The sequence below is a fragment of the Artemia franciscana genome, chromosome 4 (genome assembly GCF_032884065.1).
Source record: "Artemia franciscana chromosome 4, ASM3288406v1, whole genome shotgun sequence".
NCBI lineage: Eukaryota > Metazoa > Arthropoda > Branchiopoda > Anostraca > Artemiidae > Artemia > Artemia franciscana.
This window is the reverse complement of record NC_088866.1, coordinates 37,328,302-37,351,402: the sequence shown is the minus strand read 5'-3', so window position 1 is coordinate 37,351,402 and position 23,101 is coordinate 37,328,302. Positions and strand designations below refer to the sequence as shown.

General features: G+C 34.6%; 1 protein-coding gene across 3 annotated transcripts; it reads left to right on the top strand.

Moving 5' to 3' along the window:
* The first annotated feature begins 1,180 nt into the window (after nt 1-1,180).
* Nucleotides 1,181-14,733, top strand: LOC136026376 (small ribosomal subunit protein bS6m-like). 3 transcript variants are annotated; one of them, XM_065702922.1, is made up of 4 exons: nt 1,181-1,265; nt 4,962-5,032; nt 8,743-8,882; nt 14,426-14,733. In XM_065702922.1, exons 2-4 carry the CDS (start codon nt 4,988-4,990, stop codon nt 14,688-14,690), a joined length of 450 nt encoding a protein of 149 aa, XP_065558994.1. In that variant the 5' UTR covers nt 1,181-1,265; nt 4,962-4,987; the 3' UTR covers nt 14,691-14,733. The 3 variants fall into 3 exon arrangements, with proteins under 3 accessions (XP_065558994.1, XP_065558993.1, XP_065558995.1); XM_065702921.1 differs by having other exon boundaries at nt 1,187-1,325; XM_065702923.1 differs by having other exon boundaries at nt 1,201-1,341.
* The last annotated feature ends 8,368 nt before the right edge of the window (nt 14,734-23,101 follow it).

Sequence of the window (23,101 nt, the reverse complement as noted above, 5' to 3'; positions counted from 1 at the left end):
TTACAATAACTACGAAAAAGGAATTAAGTAAAGTTATGAAGAAATATCATTTCAAAGATGCACTTAAACATTTCCAATTGGGATGACAAAAAACAAAGGTAAACATTAATTGAAGCATAATTTTTGGCTCAATGACACTGCCTTTTATTTTTTATATTTTTGTTTCGAGATTTCTATTATGCAGTATCATACCAGGTAAGCCTTCCCCTAAACTTCAAATTATTGGTGCTCATGGTAATCCCTCCTATGTTTTTGACATAACTTCCACACATTAGGAGAGGGGTAGCAGAATATGGTCCAAATTGTGTATTTCTCATGCATTTTCTGTTTTTTAAATCCCTCAAGATGCACTGAAACAATTGCAAATGGGATAGTTATAATACAAATCAAAGGTAAACATTATGTAAAGCATCATCCTTGGCTCTCCAACACTACCTTATATTTTTATATTTTTGTTTGAGACTTCTATTGAACAGCATTGGAAGCAACAACTAGACCATATAAGCCCTCCCCCTGAAGTCCAGGTTATGGGTGCTCATGCTAGCCCTGGTGTGTTTTTAATATAACTTCCGCACATTAGGAGAGGGAGTAGCAGTATATCGTCCAAATTGTATATTTCTCATGCTTTTTCTGTTTCTTTATTTCACTCAACGTTGGTTCAGTTTACAGGTAACAAGTTGAAACATCGGTTACGCTTGACAAAATGTATGTAAAATCTATCATTTGGGTTGTAAATTTGCTAATTGGGAGAAGGGATTGGATGTAAAATAAGCTAAAACGTTTTAAGAATAATGTAAGTAAGTGTTTTAGGATTCGTAGAGTTTTTTTCAGAGTTCCGTAGTATTTCCTTTTCATAGCTTCAATTGTGCATGGATACCACACTAACTGATAGCTAACCGTTTAAACACAAGTTTGGGTCATTAATTGGTTATTTTTGAAGAAAGGCCGTGTTCAAAAGGGGCTAGGGGATTTGATCCCCAAATTTTTTTGCAAGACTGAAAAACGTAGCAAAATGGCACATAAAAACAGTTTTTACAAATTTCTTAAAGTTTTTCTTTTTGCCTTCCCCCCTGAACACAATTCTTTCTACGGCCCTGGTCACAAGTTTCCGACGAATTTCGCAAGTGCTTTGACACTTTTTTTCAGGTTTTAAAATTCTTAGCGGCAAAACTGTCCAAAACAAAGATTCAGGCAAATTATTTGAAAATTGGAAACGTTGTCTGCTGCAGTGGCGGTGCTGGTCTGCAGAAAGTTTTGCTTAATTGGCAAGTTCTAGAATAATTTGCTTTTCTATTTTGATCCCGAGTCTTCGAAACATCAAAAAGGTTAGAATTGTAGATGGTTAGTAGCCTATTAGCATCTGTAAATTAGGCTAAACAACTGGTTTTTGTTAGTTGTAAAAAGAAGTTACTAAAATGCACCATGAAAGTCTCTCAAATGCCACTGTTCCATCCAAGACTGTTGTATCATTCAAGAAGGCTATTGATCACAAAAAGTGGAATGAAAGCTAACTTGGGATGCTGCCTAATCTCAGTAAAGCTAAGACCCCCAGCAAGATTCTCTACAGAAGATCAACATCACCTTTTCCCACTGGTTATTATGATTTTAGGAAAAGATTCAAATTATGGAAAAATGTGCAAATACATACCCTAAAATGTATGTATGCACAAAATTGTCTACAAGTCTCTCTTTCCTTCAAATTGATTTAGGCTAACACTTTGTCAAAATAGGCTAATGGAAAATTCATTGAATATATATTTGAACACAGTTCAGGTAAAGTTTATGATAAATGTTTGCTTTTGTTCGTGTGTGTTACTGCATATAGCCTAGCAAGAGATGTGATCTGAGAATCACATATTGTTTCCTTGTCATTATTAGAGAAGTGTATCCATTTCTGGTTAACCCTCTGCCTCCATGGGGAAAGCTAAAAATAGAAAAAAGTGGGCTTGCTTACAGGTAACATTACCTTTAGAGCAAAGCACATTAGTCCATGAGCCCTGCAGGCAGCAGGGTGAGGTCTGTTTTCTATATTTATTCAACAAAGAGTGATGAAAAAACTCAAACAAGGCTTATTAAATAAATATAGAATACAGGCCTTGCCTTGCTGCCTACAGGGCTCATGGACTAATTTGCTTTGCTCTATAGGTAATGTTACCTTTAAGCAAGCCCACTTTGCACATTTTTAGTTTGCCCCATGTAGGAGGAGGGTCAACCAGAAATAGATTTACTTCTAGAATTGGCATTTCTAAGTGCTCTAAAATGGAACAAAAGTAAATATTTACCAAGTTTATTTCTAATGGATATGAATGTTATATTCAGGTTCAGGTTGTAATTCTGATTTAAAAATATGTCTATTTCCTAGCTGTCCTAATAGAATCAGAAAATCTACCCATATTGTATTATTTGGAAAGGGTGGGGAGAGAAGAGAGGAATTTCAGGCAGCACCAGAAAAGGGATCATACTACTTTTGTTTTAGTAAAATATTTCCTTTAGAAGTATTCAACAACTAAATATACATCAATCAAATAAGTAAACTCAAGATTAATTCAATATACCTCTCAATGTTCATTCCTGTTGTAGTAATCATTAAAATATATTGCTACTAATTCTATTTTTAACCTTTGAAGATGCTCTAAACTAAGTTAATGGACATTTAACCAACCAGATGCTAGGTACTAATCTGTCTTATAAGAATTTTGCAAACCTTAGCATCTTTATTTTTTCAATAAACAGATTTATTAAAATCATTTATTGATTTTTCCTATATTCAAAATTTAGTGACTTGTTTTTATAAAATGGAAGCAGTTTCAAATATTGTCTACAGGTAGTAGATGACAATATGTAGTCCAAGTTCACAAAGCTTCAATTTTTTATAAAAAGTAATTTTTTTCAGACTTTACATAGTTTTGCTGTAAGTTCATGCATCATAATGGTTCAATTGGTTTATTAACATAAGGCTATTCAATCAGGCAATTGATAAATTCATCCAGGAAAAAAGGGTATTTTTGCTGAATTTGATGTTAATAGTTCTGTTGTTTCTTCTTTTACACATTGAAAAAACAGATTTTATATGAGCTTTAATATATTTTTCTGTTTTTGCTATAAATTTGGGTTTTTGTATTGGAAAACAATGGCAAATACATTTACCTAGGGTAAAGATACAAAGAACTTATTGGTTATACTGATGTGTGTTGCAATCCTTGGCTCAAACCAAGGACTTTATGAAAAAGTCCTCATGCAAAACAGATGTATCAAAGGCAGAACTACTCACCAGTATGAGCTGTAGTATATTTTTGCTGTTTCTGCTATATATTTGCGTTTAGTATTAGAAAACAACCACAAATACATTTGCTTAGGATAAAGACACAAAGAATTTATTGGTTGTACTGATGTGTGGATGCTATCCTGGGATCAAAGACATTTTTTTCAAAAGTTCTCATGCAAAACAGATGTACCAAAAGCACAACTAGTCACCAATTTTTTTAATTGCAAATGATAGCATTAACACAATAAATTTTTAGGAAATAATCATTTTTTAATGGAGTTTCACTGCCCAGTTAGGTTAAATAAATGAAACTGTGATGAAATAGGTTACTGTGTGAACCTAAGGCTCTTTGCATCTTCCAGTTTTGTTATTTGTTGAATCTAGATGCTTTATGAAGAATTAAACTTGGTTGTCTTGTTCAAAATATCAAAATTTACTCAATAGAAATGGGGACACATCACCAGACATAAACATTTTTGTAACCTTTAATACACTGAAATGACTTAGTGTAGAATCTCTTTGCTCAGGTATATATACAGCAGACTTCTTAAAATTTGATGTTTTGTCTTAAAATTTTCAATCTTCTTGGGAGATAAGATTTATATTTCTAAATAGCTATCTTAAGCCCAGCTGGGCCAAGTTCACATAAGAATTTTTCTTCAGCTGATGCACAAACTTTTCTTAAATAAAGTACAAATATTAATTTCAGTAGTTTGAAAATTACAAATAAACATAATAGGATAAAAAAGGGATACCAATTTCATAAAAAAAATTTCTCAGTCCCCTAGCTTGTGGAGACTTTATTTTGATAAATGACTTAATGCTAGATTCACACAAGTTTGTAAATGAACAATAAATGAAATTCCTGCCCTTTCCCTCAAAATGGCATTATCTTTGGGAAATTTTACAGACATATTGCATATTTTTGCATAAGATTAGTTTATTTAATTTTCTATAACTTTTATTGCAGTCACCTTGGCATATACAAAAGTCCTAGTTCCTCAAAATAATGTTTCACTGGAACCAAAGATTAGTAGAATAGAGTATCCATCAAATAAAGTGGAATTGAAGTCATCCCATTTGTTGAAACCACACAAGGTAAATCAACAGTCTAGGTTCTGTCTTCAGCTCAAAATATTAAAAAGATAAAGAAATCTAAAGACTATCTAGCTGGTGTTATGTGTACATAAAATATGTATCTACCAAGCTTTTAGAATAAAACAGTACTGATAGGCTTTTAACTAGATATAGAAAAGGAAATATTGTGTGTCCCTGAATCTTGTATAGATCACTGTAAGATACAAAAGAATTTTTTTTTGTGAAATTCAAGGATAAACCTTTTAGCAAATAAAGTATCCACAAGCTACATGACAAATCACAAAAATTCAAATTAAAAATTACTGCAAGGCTAGTACTTTCTAGTGTATCAATAATTTAATGGACAATCACAGAGGACAAAAATTGATTTTCTAGCTATTGTGCTAGAAAAGCACTTTTTCAGCCTCAAGTTTTATGACATTGTAATGAGTTACTAGCAATGGTTACAACTGTGCTCATGACTTTTGTGTATCCATGATTTCTTATTAAATGTGTCAGAACACTTAGCTGTATTTTTTGTTAGCTTCAACTATGTGATAAGGTTGATCTTCATGTTTCTTGTTTTTCATTTATTTACTATTATATTTTACTCTTACAGGATTAATACAATAATCAAGACACAGAATGCCCCTTTATGAACTAGCCCTTATAGTCAGACCCATGTTAAAGGTAAGATTTGTCAAGTGTTTGTAAATTTATCTAGCCCTTGTTTGACTATCTGTAAACTTAATATACTGAATCAAAATTATTTTGGCCAAATTGATTTTTTCAGTGCAATTTCAATGCATGGAGTGATAATAGGCAATCCTTTCAAATACTGTTACTATTTTAGGGAATATAGAGGTCCTTTGTATTGCATATTCGCCTGTTCATTAAGACAAAGTCCATCCAAGCACATGCTGTAGACTACTGTTATTTTTTAATTCTCTCTGACAATCCTTGTCATACCCAGACATTGACAAGATTCAAGGTCCAAATGTAATTTTTGATTACTGAATTTTATATTTAGGTAAAGAGGGTTTGAAGGATAATAAGAGACATCATGTCCCTTTGAAAAAGTTTTTTAAAAGAAGGGTCTTTCAATATATCTACAATCTCTTATATGGAACATGCACTTCTTTTTTTTTTCAAACGTCTTTTTTATTCACCTCAACTGACCTAGAAAGTAGAGTTTTAGACTCTTAAATACTAAAAAAAACTGCACCAGTTTTCTTTTATACTGATTATTAAGTATTCTACTGTAAATGTATGACACTTTACATTAGTCCTTGTATGTTTATAAAAAACATTCGTTTTTTTTTGCTTGGTTCTTGACCATAATTTTCAATCCTGAAGGAACTGGAATTTTGTTTTCCATTGTATGAATCACTACTTTAAAATTTAAACATAATGACTAGCTCAATCTGTTCACAGGATTCCAAATCCGCCAATTGTTGACAATTATATCTTATTTTAAGAGAGAAAAAAATGGAGTAAGCCATAGACTTGTCTCAATACAAATAGACAGTAAACTAGAATTGGACCCCCTGGGTATTGACTGGTACTGCAAGCACAAATAAATTCCTTAGGCTAAATACATAGCAAAAATAAGTAAATACATAAGGGATATCTAAATACATCTATTTAGGGGATTTTGATCTTTAGTTATTAGTTATAAGCATATCTTTTGGTTATGAGTTTTGGATATGAGGTGCTTTTTTTCTTCATCTATCATTTATAAGTGTTGCTAGGGTTGCTAATTAGCTATTTTCTTGTTTTGTGTCTATAGCAACAAGCATTATTGCCTACCGTTTGATCTATTAATAAATAAATGCAAATGGACAGAGAAAAATTCATGACACTCTTCTTAGGGTCACTGAGTAAAACAGATCATACAAATATCATGGTACTATATATTGCCTTTCATAAAAAGGCATTTCAAAAAACGCTGTTTTAAAAGCTGTTGTATTATTTCTTGAAATAACATGGTCAGGTAACACGTCTTATGATTTAATGGATCGATTTATAAAACAACTCTGTTCACCCTTTAAAACCTTTTTTTCTGACACAGTTTTAATGAATTCTTCCGTGTGGGAGAATAATGGCTGAACTGAAAGAAATCACAAAAAGATAAATTATCAAACCTTTAACAATTTGAAATGTGTTAACTAAATCTAATCTTGTTTCCATTGAATATGCTTTTTCTGATTGTGCTGCTTTTCTTGCATTTTCTTCCACTTCTCAATATTCTTGTCTTTTCTCCCTGCTTCCTAATCTCCATTTTGGCCATTTTCTGCAATTTCCATTTGCATCCTTCATTTTTTTGACTTGATGGAATTAATTATTTCTATATTCGATCTCAAGTGAGAAGACTGATTGTGTTTGTAAGTTCTACTCATACTGTGACCAAATATAACGAGGAGGTGTAAAATTTGAGTGGTAAATTTTTTTCTAACGAATTTTTTTTTCTTGATATGGAGGTCTAAAAGCAACCACAAGATTTCTCTAATGAACTTAAAAGGTTAAAAACCCTTTATTAGAGTGGCTATTACACATTTATTAGTCTTCTGCTGAGTTTAGGTCAATGTATATTGATGTTGTAGGCCACTCAATTTGATTAAGAATTGGAATTAGGACTGCATAGAATAAAAATTGAAATTTTCTTTGCAGCATCTCTTCACTTGTTCATTTTTAAAGAGATTTAGTTAGTATTTTTGAAAATCTATTTGAAAAGTAAAGAGTATACTAACATGTGCATAGTGCTTGTTATTTGAAAGGGCTTAAGAAACCCCAAAATACATGAATTGCATGAAATATATAATAAATTATAGGAATAGCTGTGACAATGCTATGATTTTGTGCAGAGAGGGGGGGGGGGGGGGGTCCAAAGGACTGTTCATTTTAATGTTGGTTCATTTTAGCTATCACTTATTCATTCAAGTGCTTTCTGTTCATTTAGGGTTTAGATTGTTATATTGATGTATCTCTGATTGTTCCAGCTTTCGATTTTGTTCTTTACTATTCTTTTAAAACTTGATTGTATGTTGCTTTTTTTCTTTTTTTTGCTGAAAAATTAGGGATACAGATTTTCAACCATACAGATTTAAAATTTTTCATTGATTCTTCTTAAATAAGGTGTAGCATGTTGAAATTTCTGCCAAATTTAATAATCTAGTGAAAGGAATATTTGCCTCAAGGTGAACATCTTAATTGCTTGAGAACTTTCAGTTTTAATACAATGCAACCTACCCAAATTTTCCAAAGCAAAGTTTTGAAAAATAAGCTTTGAATAATCTCGCTTCTTGGGTTGCATGGATCATGTTCCTTTTGGAGCACATATGCTGAGTGAAATAGCTATTTCGGAATTTCTGTCTTATGAGATGGGGGTTGCAGAGGTGCATAATGGTGAAAATGGGTACTTTCCCTCTGATTGATTTATGCCTTTAAAGGGCATTGAAAACTTGAATTTATGATGAATCGAGTTGCCTTCCGAGTTTTTATAGGCTTCCTATATGAATTAACTAGGCCAGAAAAAAAGTATATGGGGTGCTCATAAAACTTTATAATAAAGCAAGAATTAAGCTATTACTGTGTAATCTAAACGTTCTTGATTTAAACCCTTGCTTGATTTGAAATGTCTTTATATGCTGGCGTGTGCTTTTTTCGCTTTTACTCAGTTGCGTAGGCACCTTCGTGCTGTCATGTGCAATAATCTTTCTTTTATTTTTTATCAACCGACTCACCATCTCCCCACTTGCACCAACATAGAAAATTTTCATCCTCCATCATTGCGGCCTTACTTCAACCATCTAATAGCTTGTAATATGATACCGAACGCGCTCTCAGAGTCTGCACGAAGCTGCCACTCATTTGGTATCTCCAAAAAGAATGTCAAAGAATTTGTAGTTAATAATTGAGTTTTTTTTAATGGCATCCTTTGGAGTTGATATTGCTAGTTTGGGTTTGGATATTTGTTTCAGTGTGGGTTGTTTGAGTTCTATTGAATGATTTGAAATGAAGCACTACATCTCTGTATGGCTTATGATTTTAGGGACTTTCTTTTCGGTATTTTTTTTTTATTGTTGTCCCCCCTGTTCGTTCCTGACCATGGAGCCTTGCAGGAGAGACTATGTTGAGGCTATTTTTGTTGTAATGAATGGAAAAACAATTGAACTCTGACATCTTTACATATTGTCTTTTCCTTAGTCAATGATGTTATGTTTACTATGGACAGATTTTCACTGATCTATCGTTTTTATGCATATTTCTATGCTTAATATGCATATATTATTATTGGTAGCCTATGGCCTAGCATTTATTGTCAACATTTTTGGAGACAAGGAAGATGTTAATTTTTTTTTATTGGTGATTCTTTCTTTTTCTCCTTTTTTTATTTGAAGGATGAGCTCGTTAATTCTTTGAAGAGAACAGGCATGTTAGTCTTAGAAAACGGCGGACTCATCCGAAAGGTTTCATCACTTGGTGAGCTACCTTTACCACGAATATTGAAAATCCAGGAACAGAAATTCACTTCTGGAACGTAAGTTATTCTGTATTTTATGAGTAAAAGGGAAGTCAAAGGATACGGTTGATTCGAAAACTTGACTGAAGCTTCAATTCCATTAAATTTTACAAGCTCCATATTATAGATGCAAAACAAATATTTAGGCTTTGCGTCGTTGGTTGTGCGCAGAAAAATAAAAGTGACCACTACTAGCAGATCTTTACCTTGAGTTGCGTAACCATTAGTTTTTTAACACATTGAATAACGGAGATAATGTAAATGTTTAATAAGTGATGAACTTGTATTTCACCCGGAATTTCGGTTCAAAGCTGGCTCATTTTTTTGGTTCAAAGTGCTTTGGTCAAATTGCTTTTCTGCCGTTCTAACAAAAATTATTCGCTAACAACCTTAGTAACAATGGTGTTTCAGTAAGCTAATAAACCCAGCATTATTACCAATTTTACAATATTTTTTTTTTTACCAAAAAAATCTTGTAAAAATTTTGTTTGTAAAAATTTTACCACAACATTTTTTTGGTTCAATTTCGGTTCAAAGCTGGCTCATATAAAAATTAAGGCCCATAGTTTGATCACATTTTTCCTTTAAGGTCTTTTGTGCAAAAATGTTTGAACAGAGTTCGTGAATTCATTATAAAAAAATAAAAAAAACGCGAAGATACAAATATATTATATAAATACCCAAACAGATCCCAGAGTCTTCACTGACCATTTAGCAGAGAAGAAACAAAGCATGATCATATGACACATACAAAAATATAAAGAGCAATAAAAAACGAACCCATTCACCATTAGTACATATGAATACAGCGACTCTCTGCTTGCCCTTTAACAAGCACAAAAGTCTAATTAGTCCTAAAAAAAGAAAAAATTAATCAGCTTCGACAAAAAAGAAAACTAAAAAAATGTAAGATATAAAAAAAATACATAAAAAATATGTATACTTGAAATCATTATAATTTAAATTTAGCAAACATTTTCTTTAAAAAAAAATGGGACATTGGAACCCATGAATCCCTCCCTATATGAGTAGGATTTGATGAATGACCCACAGTTAAGGTCAGCTAACAGTCACTGTTTGGAGTATTCCTGAAAAACAATATGGGAATTCTCTATGGAAGCAATAAAATGAAAATGAACTTAACAACTATTTATAGAGAATGACCCACCTTCAAGAGATGAATAGAATTGTGTGTTTAAGGTACATCATTTACTTCTAAAATCATACATCACAAACCCAGATAGGCTAAATTGGTATTTTGGAGTTAAAATTGAAAAGATAACTAGAGCTACGTTTTGTCGAGGATTATGCAAAGGCGAAAGTAAAGATGGAAAAAGTAGACTTTCATGAGCAGTATAAAAAATGAAGGTAAATAGGAAAAAAGGCGTAGAAGAGAAAATGAAAAATGTTCTCACTTACCGATTATTTTCCAAACCATATGGCACCTTAACTCTGTTCTTATGTAAAATGCGGTTTTACTGATTCAAACAAGGATTGAATTATCCAAGACAAGTCCTAAGAATCATATGCATCTGTCAGGCGGACGGCATATCCAACATCTTGAACTGGGCAGCTACATTATCGATGGACAACTTATGCCTATATGGGAAAAATAAGTTATATTCAGTGATTTAATGTAAAACTCAAGTAATTCAAATTAACAAAACAACCGTCACAAATTGATTGTCGAAGACAATGAAAAGGGAATCTTTACTGTTTAGATTTATTAGGTTAGAAATAGGTCTTTGAATAAGCTAAGTTATAACTAAGTTATGTACTAGCTATTAATAAGCTAATTAACTAAGTTATTTCGTTACTGGTGTCACTTATCAATTTTTTTTTTCAAAAAAAAAACTTGTTCAAGAAAAAACTTGTTTAGCAAGGATTTTTTAGAACGTATCTGATCGAGAAGAGGAATATTTTAAGCAAAGTTCAGTAGAGGAATATTTAGTCGAATTTGCAATACCTCTTTAGGTATTGCAAAAAGGTATTTCCTTACAGAAGATTTCTGTAAAACCAATGGAAATCCTATGAAATAAAGGGAAGAAGAGAAATGAGATGATTGTACTTGGCTTTGCTGATTGGGTGATCATTTAGAAACTTCTGGGTAAGAACTGGGATGGTAGAAACTCGACCCCGCTTTAATATTTTCATCGTTCGCAATGATTTCTTTTCCATGTGGGAGGCTTTTAACTGCACTATTTTTAAATCCTTTGTGTACCGGAACCAGCAGATTTCAGTACGCTTGGATTCACAACTCGTTTATCTCTTTAACTAATCCTTTCATTTTATCTTAGTATGATGCCAAAGTCCCAATAACACAGGCTTTGTAGACAGTTTGTTTTTGGAGTGCTATTCTTGAGTGTGTACTGAAGACTAACACTCCTTATTCTGTTGCTCGCTTTTACTCTTTTCCTCTTCTGCTGTGGTAGTCCTTTTCTAATCAATCCAGCCAAAAACTGATGTTGCGCCAGTTTGTCACCACCTTTCTAGTAAAAATCAAGCATTATTTTTCTTACTGAGTTATCGACCTTTTAAAACAGCTACCTTTACAATTCCCAGAATACTGGTCATGCATTCTTTACCCTTTGCTTCGAATTCTTTCGTTCCTGTCAACTTAGCTCATGCAGCTTTTTTCGTCCTATCCTTAGTAGTGAAGGCATTTTTTAGTCCAATTGGACTAAAAAATGATTCAAAGATTTATGACCGACCATGTCAACAGGACTTGTAGGCAGTTTGCCTACTGGAAAAGTCCACTGGAATTTCAATTGAGGTTACCGAGATTTTTGGGTTGACTCATGGCGGACAATGTCCACTAGACTTGTATGCAACGATAGATATTTTCAAAAACACTTTGTGTTTTGTCTATTGTGATAGCCCAGTAGAATTGCAGCGGGGTGAACAAGATTCTTAGGTTGACTCATGACTGACTCAATGTCCACTGTATTCAATGTTGTATTTGGGCTGTATTCAATATTTAAAATATTTGCCAAATGAACAAAATCGTAAGTATTTTGAAATTCCCATATCACTAGAAGGGTTTAAGTTCATCATCTGCAAAAAACTGGACATAGGTCCCTTTTGCATATTCCTTTTTCACGAATCTGGACTTATGCCTTTTTGACACCATTTATACCTCTGTCAAGATTAAGGATAAACCCTTTTGAATCAAGAAATCGATAGATCTCTTCGAGCCATTTCGACCGGTATGCTTAACTCATTCTCGGAAAAATTGGACTTATGCCCTTTTTGCAAAACCTAATAGTTATATATGTCTGGTATTATGTAATAGTCTCAGAGGAGGAAAATAGGCTACTCCTAACATAAGAAACAATAATTCTATTGCTTGTTTTTTTTTGCTAAAAATCTTGTAGGTTTAATAAATGGTTAAACATAAATTTGCTTACATTTCGCTTGTAGTAAAAAAAAGAAAAAAAAAATCGTCGGAAAGATGAGCAGAAACACTATAGTCAGAAAAAAAAAAAAAAAAAAAAACGGAATACTTCCTCAAGAGTCTTGAACCAAATTGTAAATGTTCTCGATTTGGCAGCTGGTAAGTCCTTCTTGTATTCTTGCTACCTCAAAGAATGACTAAACACATCTTTCAAAATTAAAAATCTATATAAATTTCAATTTTGAGGCTTCTAGACAAAAAAAAGATCAGAAAAAGAAAAAAAAAGCTTTCCCTCAACACTTTGTTTGGGTATAGATATAAAAGGATGTAAAGGAATAAAAAAGGATATGACATTTAGAGTGATTTTAAAATATTTTTTAGCAGTTTGTTCACGTAGAAAACTAAAAAAAAAACATCTAAAAAGTATTTATGTTTACAGAAAAAATTATTTTTTCTTTCACGACTTCCGGCTATCATTCGTGTAACCGTTAGGCCTATTTGTAACCGTATAGCTCATCATTCATAAGTAGAGGTTTCACGTAGAGGCTATCGTAATTATCTAAAAAAAACTTCAAGCAATCAAATCTACCTCTGTTAATAAAATTCATTGCAGCATGAAGCCACCTGAGGCTACCATAGCTTTGCTGTTTGGAAATATTGTATTTCAAATATGGTCTATCATTGTAGATGGTGGAGACCATCATTTGCATCATATAGACCTTTATTATAAATAATCACCACTTTCTGTCTTGGATATGCAAGTATCATGACAGAATGGTACTTGAAAATACAACTGTCACATATTTTGAAATTTTGGAAGAAATTTGTTTAAAATTTAGCTCGTTCAGCATATATTTCTAAACATATGTAGGATACAGCTAAGCATAAGTAGGATACATATTGAAGAAACTGTAAACTAGTTACCTTCTCCTAAAGCTCCAAAAGTTAACATGTTGTTTTTTTGAAGGTAACTGAAAAAAAAAACTTTTCGCCGATATGAATTTTTAGGTAAACAGCTTCGGAGGCAATTCTGTTGTCCCTGTTTTAATGCAAATAATTTGTGTTTTTTAAGGGGAAAATCTAAATTAGTCTCAAATATCGTTTTTGAAGGTTCTGCCCACCTTTGCAATGACAAGATCAGCTGAGCTCTCAGTAAACAATTTGTTCGGTGATACATATAGGAAATTGGTGAGCTTAGATTCTCAGTTGTGTTCATTGTATTGAAGCAGTTTATTATGGTTTTTCCCCTTAAAAAAATGTTCATTTTATAATGCTTTCAACTTTTGATAGATATGTTGTGAATTAGGATAAAAATTAGATACTTTTTTTTATATTGTCTTGAAACTCCCTTTCTTATGGTTTAGGTTACTACTGTTTTTGTTTTCTTTTTTTGAATGATTCATTATCTTGAACGGCTACAAAAACAGAAAGTAACAACAGTTCCTCTAAAAAAACTTATTATGAAAAAATGAAGAAAAAGACAGTAAAGATTAGAAACAAAAGCAAAAAAAATATCTGAACAAAACAACGTTTTAAATGAATAAGTTTATCAGAATAAATTAGACTTTCTTATTTTTTTTATTCTCATCGTATAGAAACGTTCCTAATGAGACCAAGCAGACGGATATTTAAGCAGTACAGAACTCAAACTCGTCGACTCTAATTTTTTTTAAACTGGTGAGTTTTTAGCTTAAAAGTTCATAATCGTTTAAATTCATTAGTTCACATATCCGTTCTCTAAAATTATTTGAAACAAAAATGACAGAAATTATTTTTTGATACTCAACACTAAATAATGATATTTAGTCCAAAAGCTGATTTGAAAGTGTCCACCCTAAAAACAGGGTATACTCCATTCTTAAGCGCATAAACTTTTTGTAGTTTCTACTTCAGATAATTAATACCTTGCTGATATCTCACCTTTTTCAATTTTGTTTGTTTCAAGTTTTTACGTCTGTTGAATGTTTGTTTTCAAATTGATTTATTCATTTTTGCCTTTGAATAATGATAATTTATACTGAATGACATTGTCATGGATTTATAAATTATTCCGTTGCACAATGTAATATTTCTTACATATTTATATTTTAATATTTTTATTTTATAATTATAATTATATAAACATATTATAAACATATTATAATTTCAATATTAATATTTTTTACAGGTATTTTTTCTACGAGTACGATGCTCCGGTGGCTTCTTATGATGCAATATTAGACACATGCCGTAGAGATTTTGACTTTATTCGTTCCTATGTTAATCCATTGAAGGCAATTAAGCCTTTTGAATGCTCTCTAGCCGAAGAGCTATTATCCCCTCCCTACAGAAAAGAAGTTCAAAAAATGGTTGAAGTTGCCAGTACAAAAACCAGTAAAATTCAGTTGTTTAAACAGCGCAGCGGCATGGACTACTACCCGTTCCACAAATAATTTTGTTCAATTTGTTTAATATAATTTAATGTTAGTTTTTTAATTTTATTTTGTTTATTTGGCCTTATTAGACTTCGATTTTAGTGCCAACTATATGGGCTATTTCTCTACTGACAATTGTTAAAAATTACTAATTTCCTTTTGGTTCTAAGTTTCTAAAAGAAAGAAGACTTTTGTGCCACGAAATATTTGATAATGTACCGTTAACCTTGGTAAATAAACTAGATTAATGTTACTTGGGCAACGTGTACCACAGGAGCAATCTACGGTTGGTTTCGTTGAAAAAAGCGTTGTAGGAGCAACATTTTCATGTTTCTTTTAAAAGGCTGTTTGTAGGGGCCACGGACCCATTTTGTACCTCAAATAAAATAAAATAATATAAAATGAAAATAATAACGCATCTTTGATTTAATCAAGGTGTAATGTGTACTTACTTGAAACGTGGTATCGGCTGTTCAGCCAAAATAGGTGCTCACAGCCTGGGCCCTTTATCTCCAAGTAGAGCTAATTCCGCTGTACTACCACGTGAGTAGATGGAATATCGCTACCATTCTGCTAAAAATTTGGGGCTGGGAAAGGCGGGGATCTCGGTGGTATTTTATGCTCGCCTACATCTCCCAGTCATAAAATAAATGTCCTAGCATGATTTTATTTCAAACAAGGTGCAATAAGCCTATCTTTGTTGTCAGTGGGTAGGCATTGGAGGGCCTCTGTCTCTCCTGCTCTCTATTTGAAAAAAAAAAAAATGCGCGGTGTCTCTGTTCAAACTAGCTGTAAAACGCTTAACTTTCTGGTTTCTGGAAGTGTTTGGATGAAGCTGGAGGGTTCATGGATCCATATTACGCCTTCAATTACACATATTGTAAATCCTTTCAGGGTTCCGTTTCAAACTAGGTGCAACACGGATGCCTTTCTACAAAAATTGTCAGGAATAGGGATAGGGCGCGGGTTCTTTCAATGGCTTCAGTATTGTCTGATTCTCTCCCTTTGGCCAAAATATGTGGAGCCCAAAGACAATCCAATAAAATTTTTGTTAACTTACAAGTCTATACCAAAGGGTAAGCAATTTACTGTTTTTAAATCTAGGGCAAGACTAGAACATTAAAGGTTATTGCCATGACTTATTTCTTCTGTGTGTTTAAGAGAGTTGTGAAAGGTCAAACTACTTTAGCACATGCTACACCTAGAGAAAAATCAGAAAGCACTGTCGTAGTTTGTCTTACTAAAGGTACACTAAGTTGAAAACTGTGATTGTATCAATCCTTCCCCAATTTTTTAAGATCATCTGGTCATCGTGATAAACCCCGGGAAAAGAAGAAGAAAAATTTATCAAATGTATCGATTTCTGTAAAGTACTCTGCACAAATTTGAATAGATGCAAGTATTGCCTTTCTTGTGGTTATAATCCCATGAATTTTGCAAATACTCTTATAAGTAGGCCAGGTGTTAATTCTTTCGTGATACTTTTTTTTACAATTTTAACGATTACGATTTAGATTTTCTTATGAAATTTGCACAAACTCTTATCAGTAAGCCAGGTGTCAGTTCTCTCGTACGACTTGTTTTTGATTTATGTTCTACGATTTCGATAGTCGTGTTTTACAATCTGGGTAAGACACAATCTTATTATTTGGGTCAAAGACAATTAAGCCTAGTCCGAGTTCCAGATTAGACTGCCTTTTTGATATGCAGCTAACCTAATCACCTTAGGAGACTCATTGTCCTCAGGAACACAATTAATGTTCATCGTATTTAGTTGACAATTACAAGACTGAAAGAGACTTTCAGTATAAATTTTATAACTAAAGTAAATGGAGACATACAATAGACATGGCTGGGAACTGATAGTTAACGTTATTTTCGTGCAGACAGGCTTAGTAAAAGATTAGGTTTCTAACGTTTACTGCCCAGCCTATTGATTTTAAAACTCAAAACTTGTAGTTCCTAGATATCAAAATTTATTTTTTCCTAGAACCAATTCACTTAGTTTCATGAACCCGCATACCTGCCGAGGTTTCAGTCATACCAGCTGTTGCTTATTCCCGTTTGGCAACGAAGTTGAATAAAATTGACCAGACACTTGAAGCTGTCAATGCCAAGCTATCTATATACTAGCTCCACTTCCAGTAACTACCAACTCCTACTGTTCGTACCATGGAAGCTCAGGCTACTGTTGTTATCTCGATTTTGCCGAAAACCTTAGATAACCCTGCTAAATGTCGAGAGATGATTGAAAAAATTCAAGGTCATCAAGCGATCAGCAGTATGCGTCACTCACGTGACAAACTTGTTGTGACCATTGATGATATTGCTGCGGACGTTTTTTGTAAGGCTGTTCTATCAGCCTTAGCGAACTCTAAAGTGAAACTGATTGAAAAGAAATGGTATGGCCTGATGAAAGGTATTAGTGCAGACTACGATATCTCCTGCCTGACTGAGTGCACCGGGTTAACTGCTGCTACAAGACTCGGGAACTCCCGCAGTGTTAAACTTTCGTTCGGTGATCTAGCATCTAAAACGAATGCTCTAAAAAACGGTCTGACAGTTGATTATGAGCTTCTGCGTGTGTTCGAGTATCATGACCTTCTACCATGTTGTTACAAGTGTCGTGCTCCTGATCATGTTGCAGTCAATTGCAAAAGTGCAGCTGTTAAGTGCGCTCGATGCCTGGGCCCGCATGAATCGACAAAAGATTCCCCCTGAAGACTTTCGCCCAAGTGTGCTAACTGTAACGGCGATGATGTATCATTCACTCTGAGATGTCCGATATTGCGTTCTGTAGTATCTAACACTACTTCTAAATGACTGATACATCTGTCTCTCTCTGCTCCTTTAATATAAATGGAACCAAAGATAAGGGCATCTGCATTGATCACCTTCTGAGTAAGTTTGATATAGTCCCTTTTCAAGAACATTTGCTACCTGGCAATAGTATTAACTTTCTTCGCCGTAGCTCCGAGCACATTGTGTTCACAACAAATGCCTGAAAGACCCGTGGCCGTCCGTCTTGAGGTCTTGCCTGCATTATCAAGCGGCAGCTTTCTTTTTTGTCCCTTCAGTGTTATGGCTCAGATGAAAATTATTTAGCTATCAGAATCTGTGACGAGGTGATGATTGATATGCTGCACAATAAGAATACCATTGCTTCTTTCACTAGTTTTGCCAAGGCTTGTAACAAGTTAGAAAATCTGGTATCGAAAAGCTAGGTTTGGGTTGGATGCTTATTGGTGATCTAAACTGTGACATAACTATTGTTTCTCGTCGATCTGAGTCTCTACTTGAGTGTATCCCACCCGGTTTCCGTATTCTAACCAAAGACTTACCTTTCACCAATATTCATACCAGTGGCTCCCGATCAAACCTTGATCATTGTCTCTGCTATGCTGCTGTTACCGCTTCAACTATACATGTCGACGAGGACGAGAGAGGTTATGAACACATGCCCCTTTCTCTAACTGTGTGCATCACCTCTAAACTAGTCGTAAGTGCTCCTCAATCCCGGGTAGAAATTGGTACGAACGGCGTAACTGGAACCATGCTAATTGACCGATTTACCTAGCTAGCCGGTTAGTACGATTTAGCTTGCTAGCCGGCTAAGTACGATCCACATTTCTTATAATCTTCTTTGTTGTGGAGGTCAGTTCCTAACGAGTGTGTGCAGTGTCGGACCCGGAAACCGATGTGGAACTTCGATCCTAATTTGAAAAAAGTGAAAAATCAAGCTAAGCTTTGGTTGCGTATTAGGGTAGCGTGTGGGCGTCCTTCGTGTGGTAATGTGTTTGAAATTAAGCGCGAAACGAAAGCCGCTTACAAGCGACATATACGTTCTTTTCGTGAATCGGCCACATGTTTCCCGAAAAGTTCAAAGGATTGGGAACGGGTGATAAACTCCTCTAAGTTTGATGAAAGTAATGTTAATATTCCACAGTCCTCTTGGATTCAGCATTATTCGAATGTAATTTACCGTGTAAATTTTGCTGTACATTGCCGCTACAGCTTCTTTCTATGTGTCTTTCTGCCAAAGTGAAATAAAAGCATGTACCTCCTTTGTCTGTTGCAGATATTATTATTTTGATCAGGCGGCTGAAATCATGTTCGGTCGGTATTGATGGCATTTATGTAAAGATTCCCCGGATTTGATAAGTCATTTGCAGTTACTGTGTTAAATGTTCCTTTGTTCTTTACTAATGACTGACAGTTTTCTTTGTGGGACTGTAACTTTAGTTTTGAAAAGAGGGAAATATCCTAATAAATGTGATTCATACAGGTCAATAACTGTTATATAAGCAAAGTTTTTGAGTATGTACTTCTCCCGTCTATTATTGATTTTCTTAATTATGATACCAATCAGTTTGGATTCAAAAAGGGAATTAAATGCCAGCATGCACGTAGGGCGCTAGCTGTTCTCCTCAAAGACGCGCATACTAAAGGTCAGTCATTACATATTTATGCATTGGACATTTCTAAAGCATTTGACACTGTTTTCCATTCACAAACTTTTCTGTCAATTATTAAAAAAAAAATACTTGCTGTTTCACCTTAAATGGACTATGCCTCGTGGCTCTGACAATAGTTTTCTTTTTATTTTTTATTGAACAAGTTTAATCTACTCCAAGCATAAAGTAATTTTATTTCTAGTACTATTTACAACACTCAACGGGGCAGGGCAAATCAATTTGTAGAATAGATAGTAAAAATAGTGTTTTATAGTCTCAGAGTTAAAGATTCGGAATTATTTTGCGTATATGTTGAGGTCAACCTCCAGTTATCCCCCATTAGGCAGATACGACTTTGTAGATATCACCTTTGATAGATCTTTGATACTTCTGAAAATCTTGAGTTCAATAAGGGTGCCCTTTTTTATGTATCCCAAGTGTGAATTAACGCTGTTTGTCGATTTTGCAGATTTTTTTGCTCTAGAAAGCTATTTGATCACTCGATAAGACGATTGAATAAATTCAATATTTGAATTGTAAAAAAGGCACTCTCAAGCAAGTGCAAAAATAAGATTTGTTATTGCAAGGACGGAGCTAACAACGGGGGTCTTTTGATTCAATTTATTTTTTATGCTTTCGGGTTTTCTTGTGGAAAGTCTAAAAGTAATTCCAATGTAGTGATTTGTTCTTTAGATCAATATAATAAAATGATGTGTTATTATTTTCATTTAAAATGCACTAATAGATCTTTCAACCCCACAAGACTTAGGTTTCATCCAAACATGTATGCAAGACTTCTTTTTACGGACGGGGGGGGAGGGGGGTAATTAGAAAAGTATAAAATAGTGTAAGTGTAAGACAAATTCTTGAGAATTGTGAAAAGATTTGATTTTATAGGAAAGTATTCCTAAAGGCTCTACTGCGTACGTCTGATGTTAATTAAATAATGATGATACAAGAAAATCAAGAATATTAGGTTGATAGAATAATCTCGTTTTTATGGCACTTGGTATTAACCAAGTGACATAGAGCAATCGTAAATTCTGTCGGTCTGTCTGTCGGTCCCAGTTTTGCTACTTCAGGCACTTCCAGGTAATCTAGGACGATGAAATTTGGCAGGTGTATCAGGGACCGGACCAGATTAAATTAGAAATTGCCATTTTCCCGATTTGAACATCTGGGGGGAGTGGGGGCTGGCTAATTCGAAAAAAATAGAAAAAAGAAATATTTTTAACTTACGAACGATTGATCAGATCTTAATGAAATTTGATGTTTGGAAAAATATCGTGTCTCAGAGCTCTTATTTTAAATCGAAACCGAATCTGGTGACATTGGGGGGCGGGAATTGGGAGGGGGAAATCTAAAATCTCGGAAAACACTTAGAGTAGAGGGATCGGGATGAAACTTGGTGGAAAAAATAAGCACAAGTCCTAGATACATGATTGACATAACCTTGAACGGATCCGCTCTCTTTGTGGTAGTTGGGGGGGAATTCTGAAAATTAAAAAAATGAGGTATTTTTAACTTACGAACGGGTGATCGGATCTCAATGAAATTTGATATTTAGAAGGATATCGTGTCTCAAAGCTCTCATTTTAAATCCTGACCGTATCTGGTGACATTGGGGGAGTTTGGGGTGGGGGAATCCTAAAATCATGGAAAACGCTTAGAGTAGAGGGATCGGGATGAAACTTGGTGGGAAAAATAAGCAGAAGTCTTTGATACGTGATTGACATAATTGGAATGTATCCGATCTATTGGGGGGGGGGTTTAATTCTGAAACATTAGAAAAAATGACGTATTTTTAACTTACGAAGGAGTGATCGGATCTTCATAAAACTTCATATTTAGAAGGACCTCGTAACTCAGATCTCTTATTTTAAATCACGACCGGATCCAGTTTTATTGGGGGAGTTAGTGGGGACCAGAAATCTTTGAAAACGCTTAGAGTGGAAAGATGAGGATGAAACTTGGTGGGAAGAATAAGCACAAGTCCTAGATACGTGATTTTTTTATAACAAAACGGTCTCTGAAGAGAGTGGACTGAATATGCTCTCTCTGGGGCAGTTGGAAGGGGTGTTAATTCGGAAAAATTAGATTACTTAAGGCATTTTTAACTTAAGAACGGGTGACCGGATCTTAATGAAATTTAACAATTAGGAGAAACCCATGTCTTAAAGCTCTGATTTTAAATCCCGACCAGATCTGGTGACATTGGGGGAAGTTGGAGGGGGGAAACCGGAAATCTTGGAAAACGCTTAGAATGGAGAGATCGGGATGAAACTTGGTGGGTAGAATAAGCAAATGTCGTATACACGTGATTGACGTAACCGGAATAGATCCACTCTCTTTGGGGGAGTTAGAGGGGTCCAGTGCTTTGGCGAGCTCGGTGCCTCTGGACGTCCTAGGACGATGAAAATTGGTAAACGTGCCAGGGACCTGTAAAAATTGACTTGTTAAGGTCGTTTTCCCCGAGTCGACCATTTCGGGGCTGAAGGGAGAGGAAAAATTAGAAAAAAATGAGGCATTTTTCAATTCAGTGGGCGATCGAATCTTAATAAATTTTGGTATTTAGAAGGACCTCGTGTCTCAGAGCTCTTATTCTAAATCCCGACTGGCATTAAGCCTCCGATTTTCCTTTTAAATCAATCTATTGATTCTTAGAATATTGTAAGAGCTCATACCATATGAGCTCTTGGCTCTTGACTCTTCCGACCTCGTCACAAGTGCCATATGAGCTCTTGTTTGTTTTAGAGCAAGGCACCAAGTATAGAAGGAGTTGTCGTAGAAACTTTGAAAGAGGCTTACTCGATTTCATTTTACAAGCGCCTAGTGCTCTTTTCAATAGTCAAAAGTAATTGGAGGGCGATCCTAACACCCCCCTCTGCGCCCATCATCTCCCCAAACACATCTAATAAAATTTCGAAATAACCATTTTATCGAGCGTAGTTGAAAGGTCCAATAATAATGTATTTAAAGATGACAACACCCTCCCACAACTCTCTGGGCAAGGGTTGTAAGTAATGCCCCAGTGACATATATGGTTTAAATATAAAAGGTGGTCTTGGGAGGGGATCATTGGATTAGAAATGCGAAGTTCTAGTGGCCAATTTAAGAACGGTGACCCGTTCTTAACTTAAAATACCTCAGTTTTTCTAATTTTTCCAAATTAACAACCCCCAGCTCCCCTAAAGAAAACGGATCCTCCAATTATGTCAATCACGTATGTTATGAATATCTAATTTTTTCCACTTTTTCCACTCCCTTCAGCCCCCCAGATGGTCTAATCGGGGAAAACAACTTTATCAAGTCAATTTGTGCAGTTCCCGGACACGCCTGCCAATTTCCATCGTCCTAGCACATCCAAGAGCACCAAACTCACCAAAACACTGAACCCCACCCCCTAACTCCCCCAAAGAGAGTGGATCCAGTACGGTTACGTCAATCACATATCTACGACATTTGCTTGTTCTACCCACCAAGTTTCATCCCGATTTGTCTACTCTAAGCGTTTTCCAAGATTTCCGATTTCCCCCTCCAACTCCCCTCAATTTCAAAAGATCTGGTCGGGATTGAAATAAGAGCTCTAATGCATGGGTTCCTTCTAAATATAAAATTTCATTAAGATCCGGTCACCTGTTCTTAAGTTAAAAATTCCTCAATGTTTTTAATTTTTTTCAAATCAACACCCCCCCCCCTCCCAGCTCCTCCAAAGTGAACAGATCCGTTTCAATTATGTCAATCACATATCTTTAACTGGTGCTTATTCTTCCCATCAAGTTTCATCCCGATCTCTCCACTCTAAGTGATTTCCAAGATTTCTGTTTCCCCCTCCAACCCCCATGTCCCCGGATCCGATTCAAATTGAAAATGGAGCATCTGAGACATAATATCCTTCTATATATCAAGTTTCATTAAGATCCGATCACCCACTCGTAAGTTAAAGATACCTCAATTTTCACGCTTTCCAAGAAT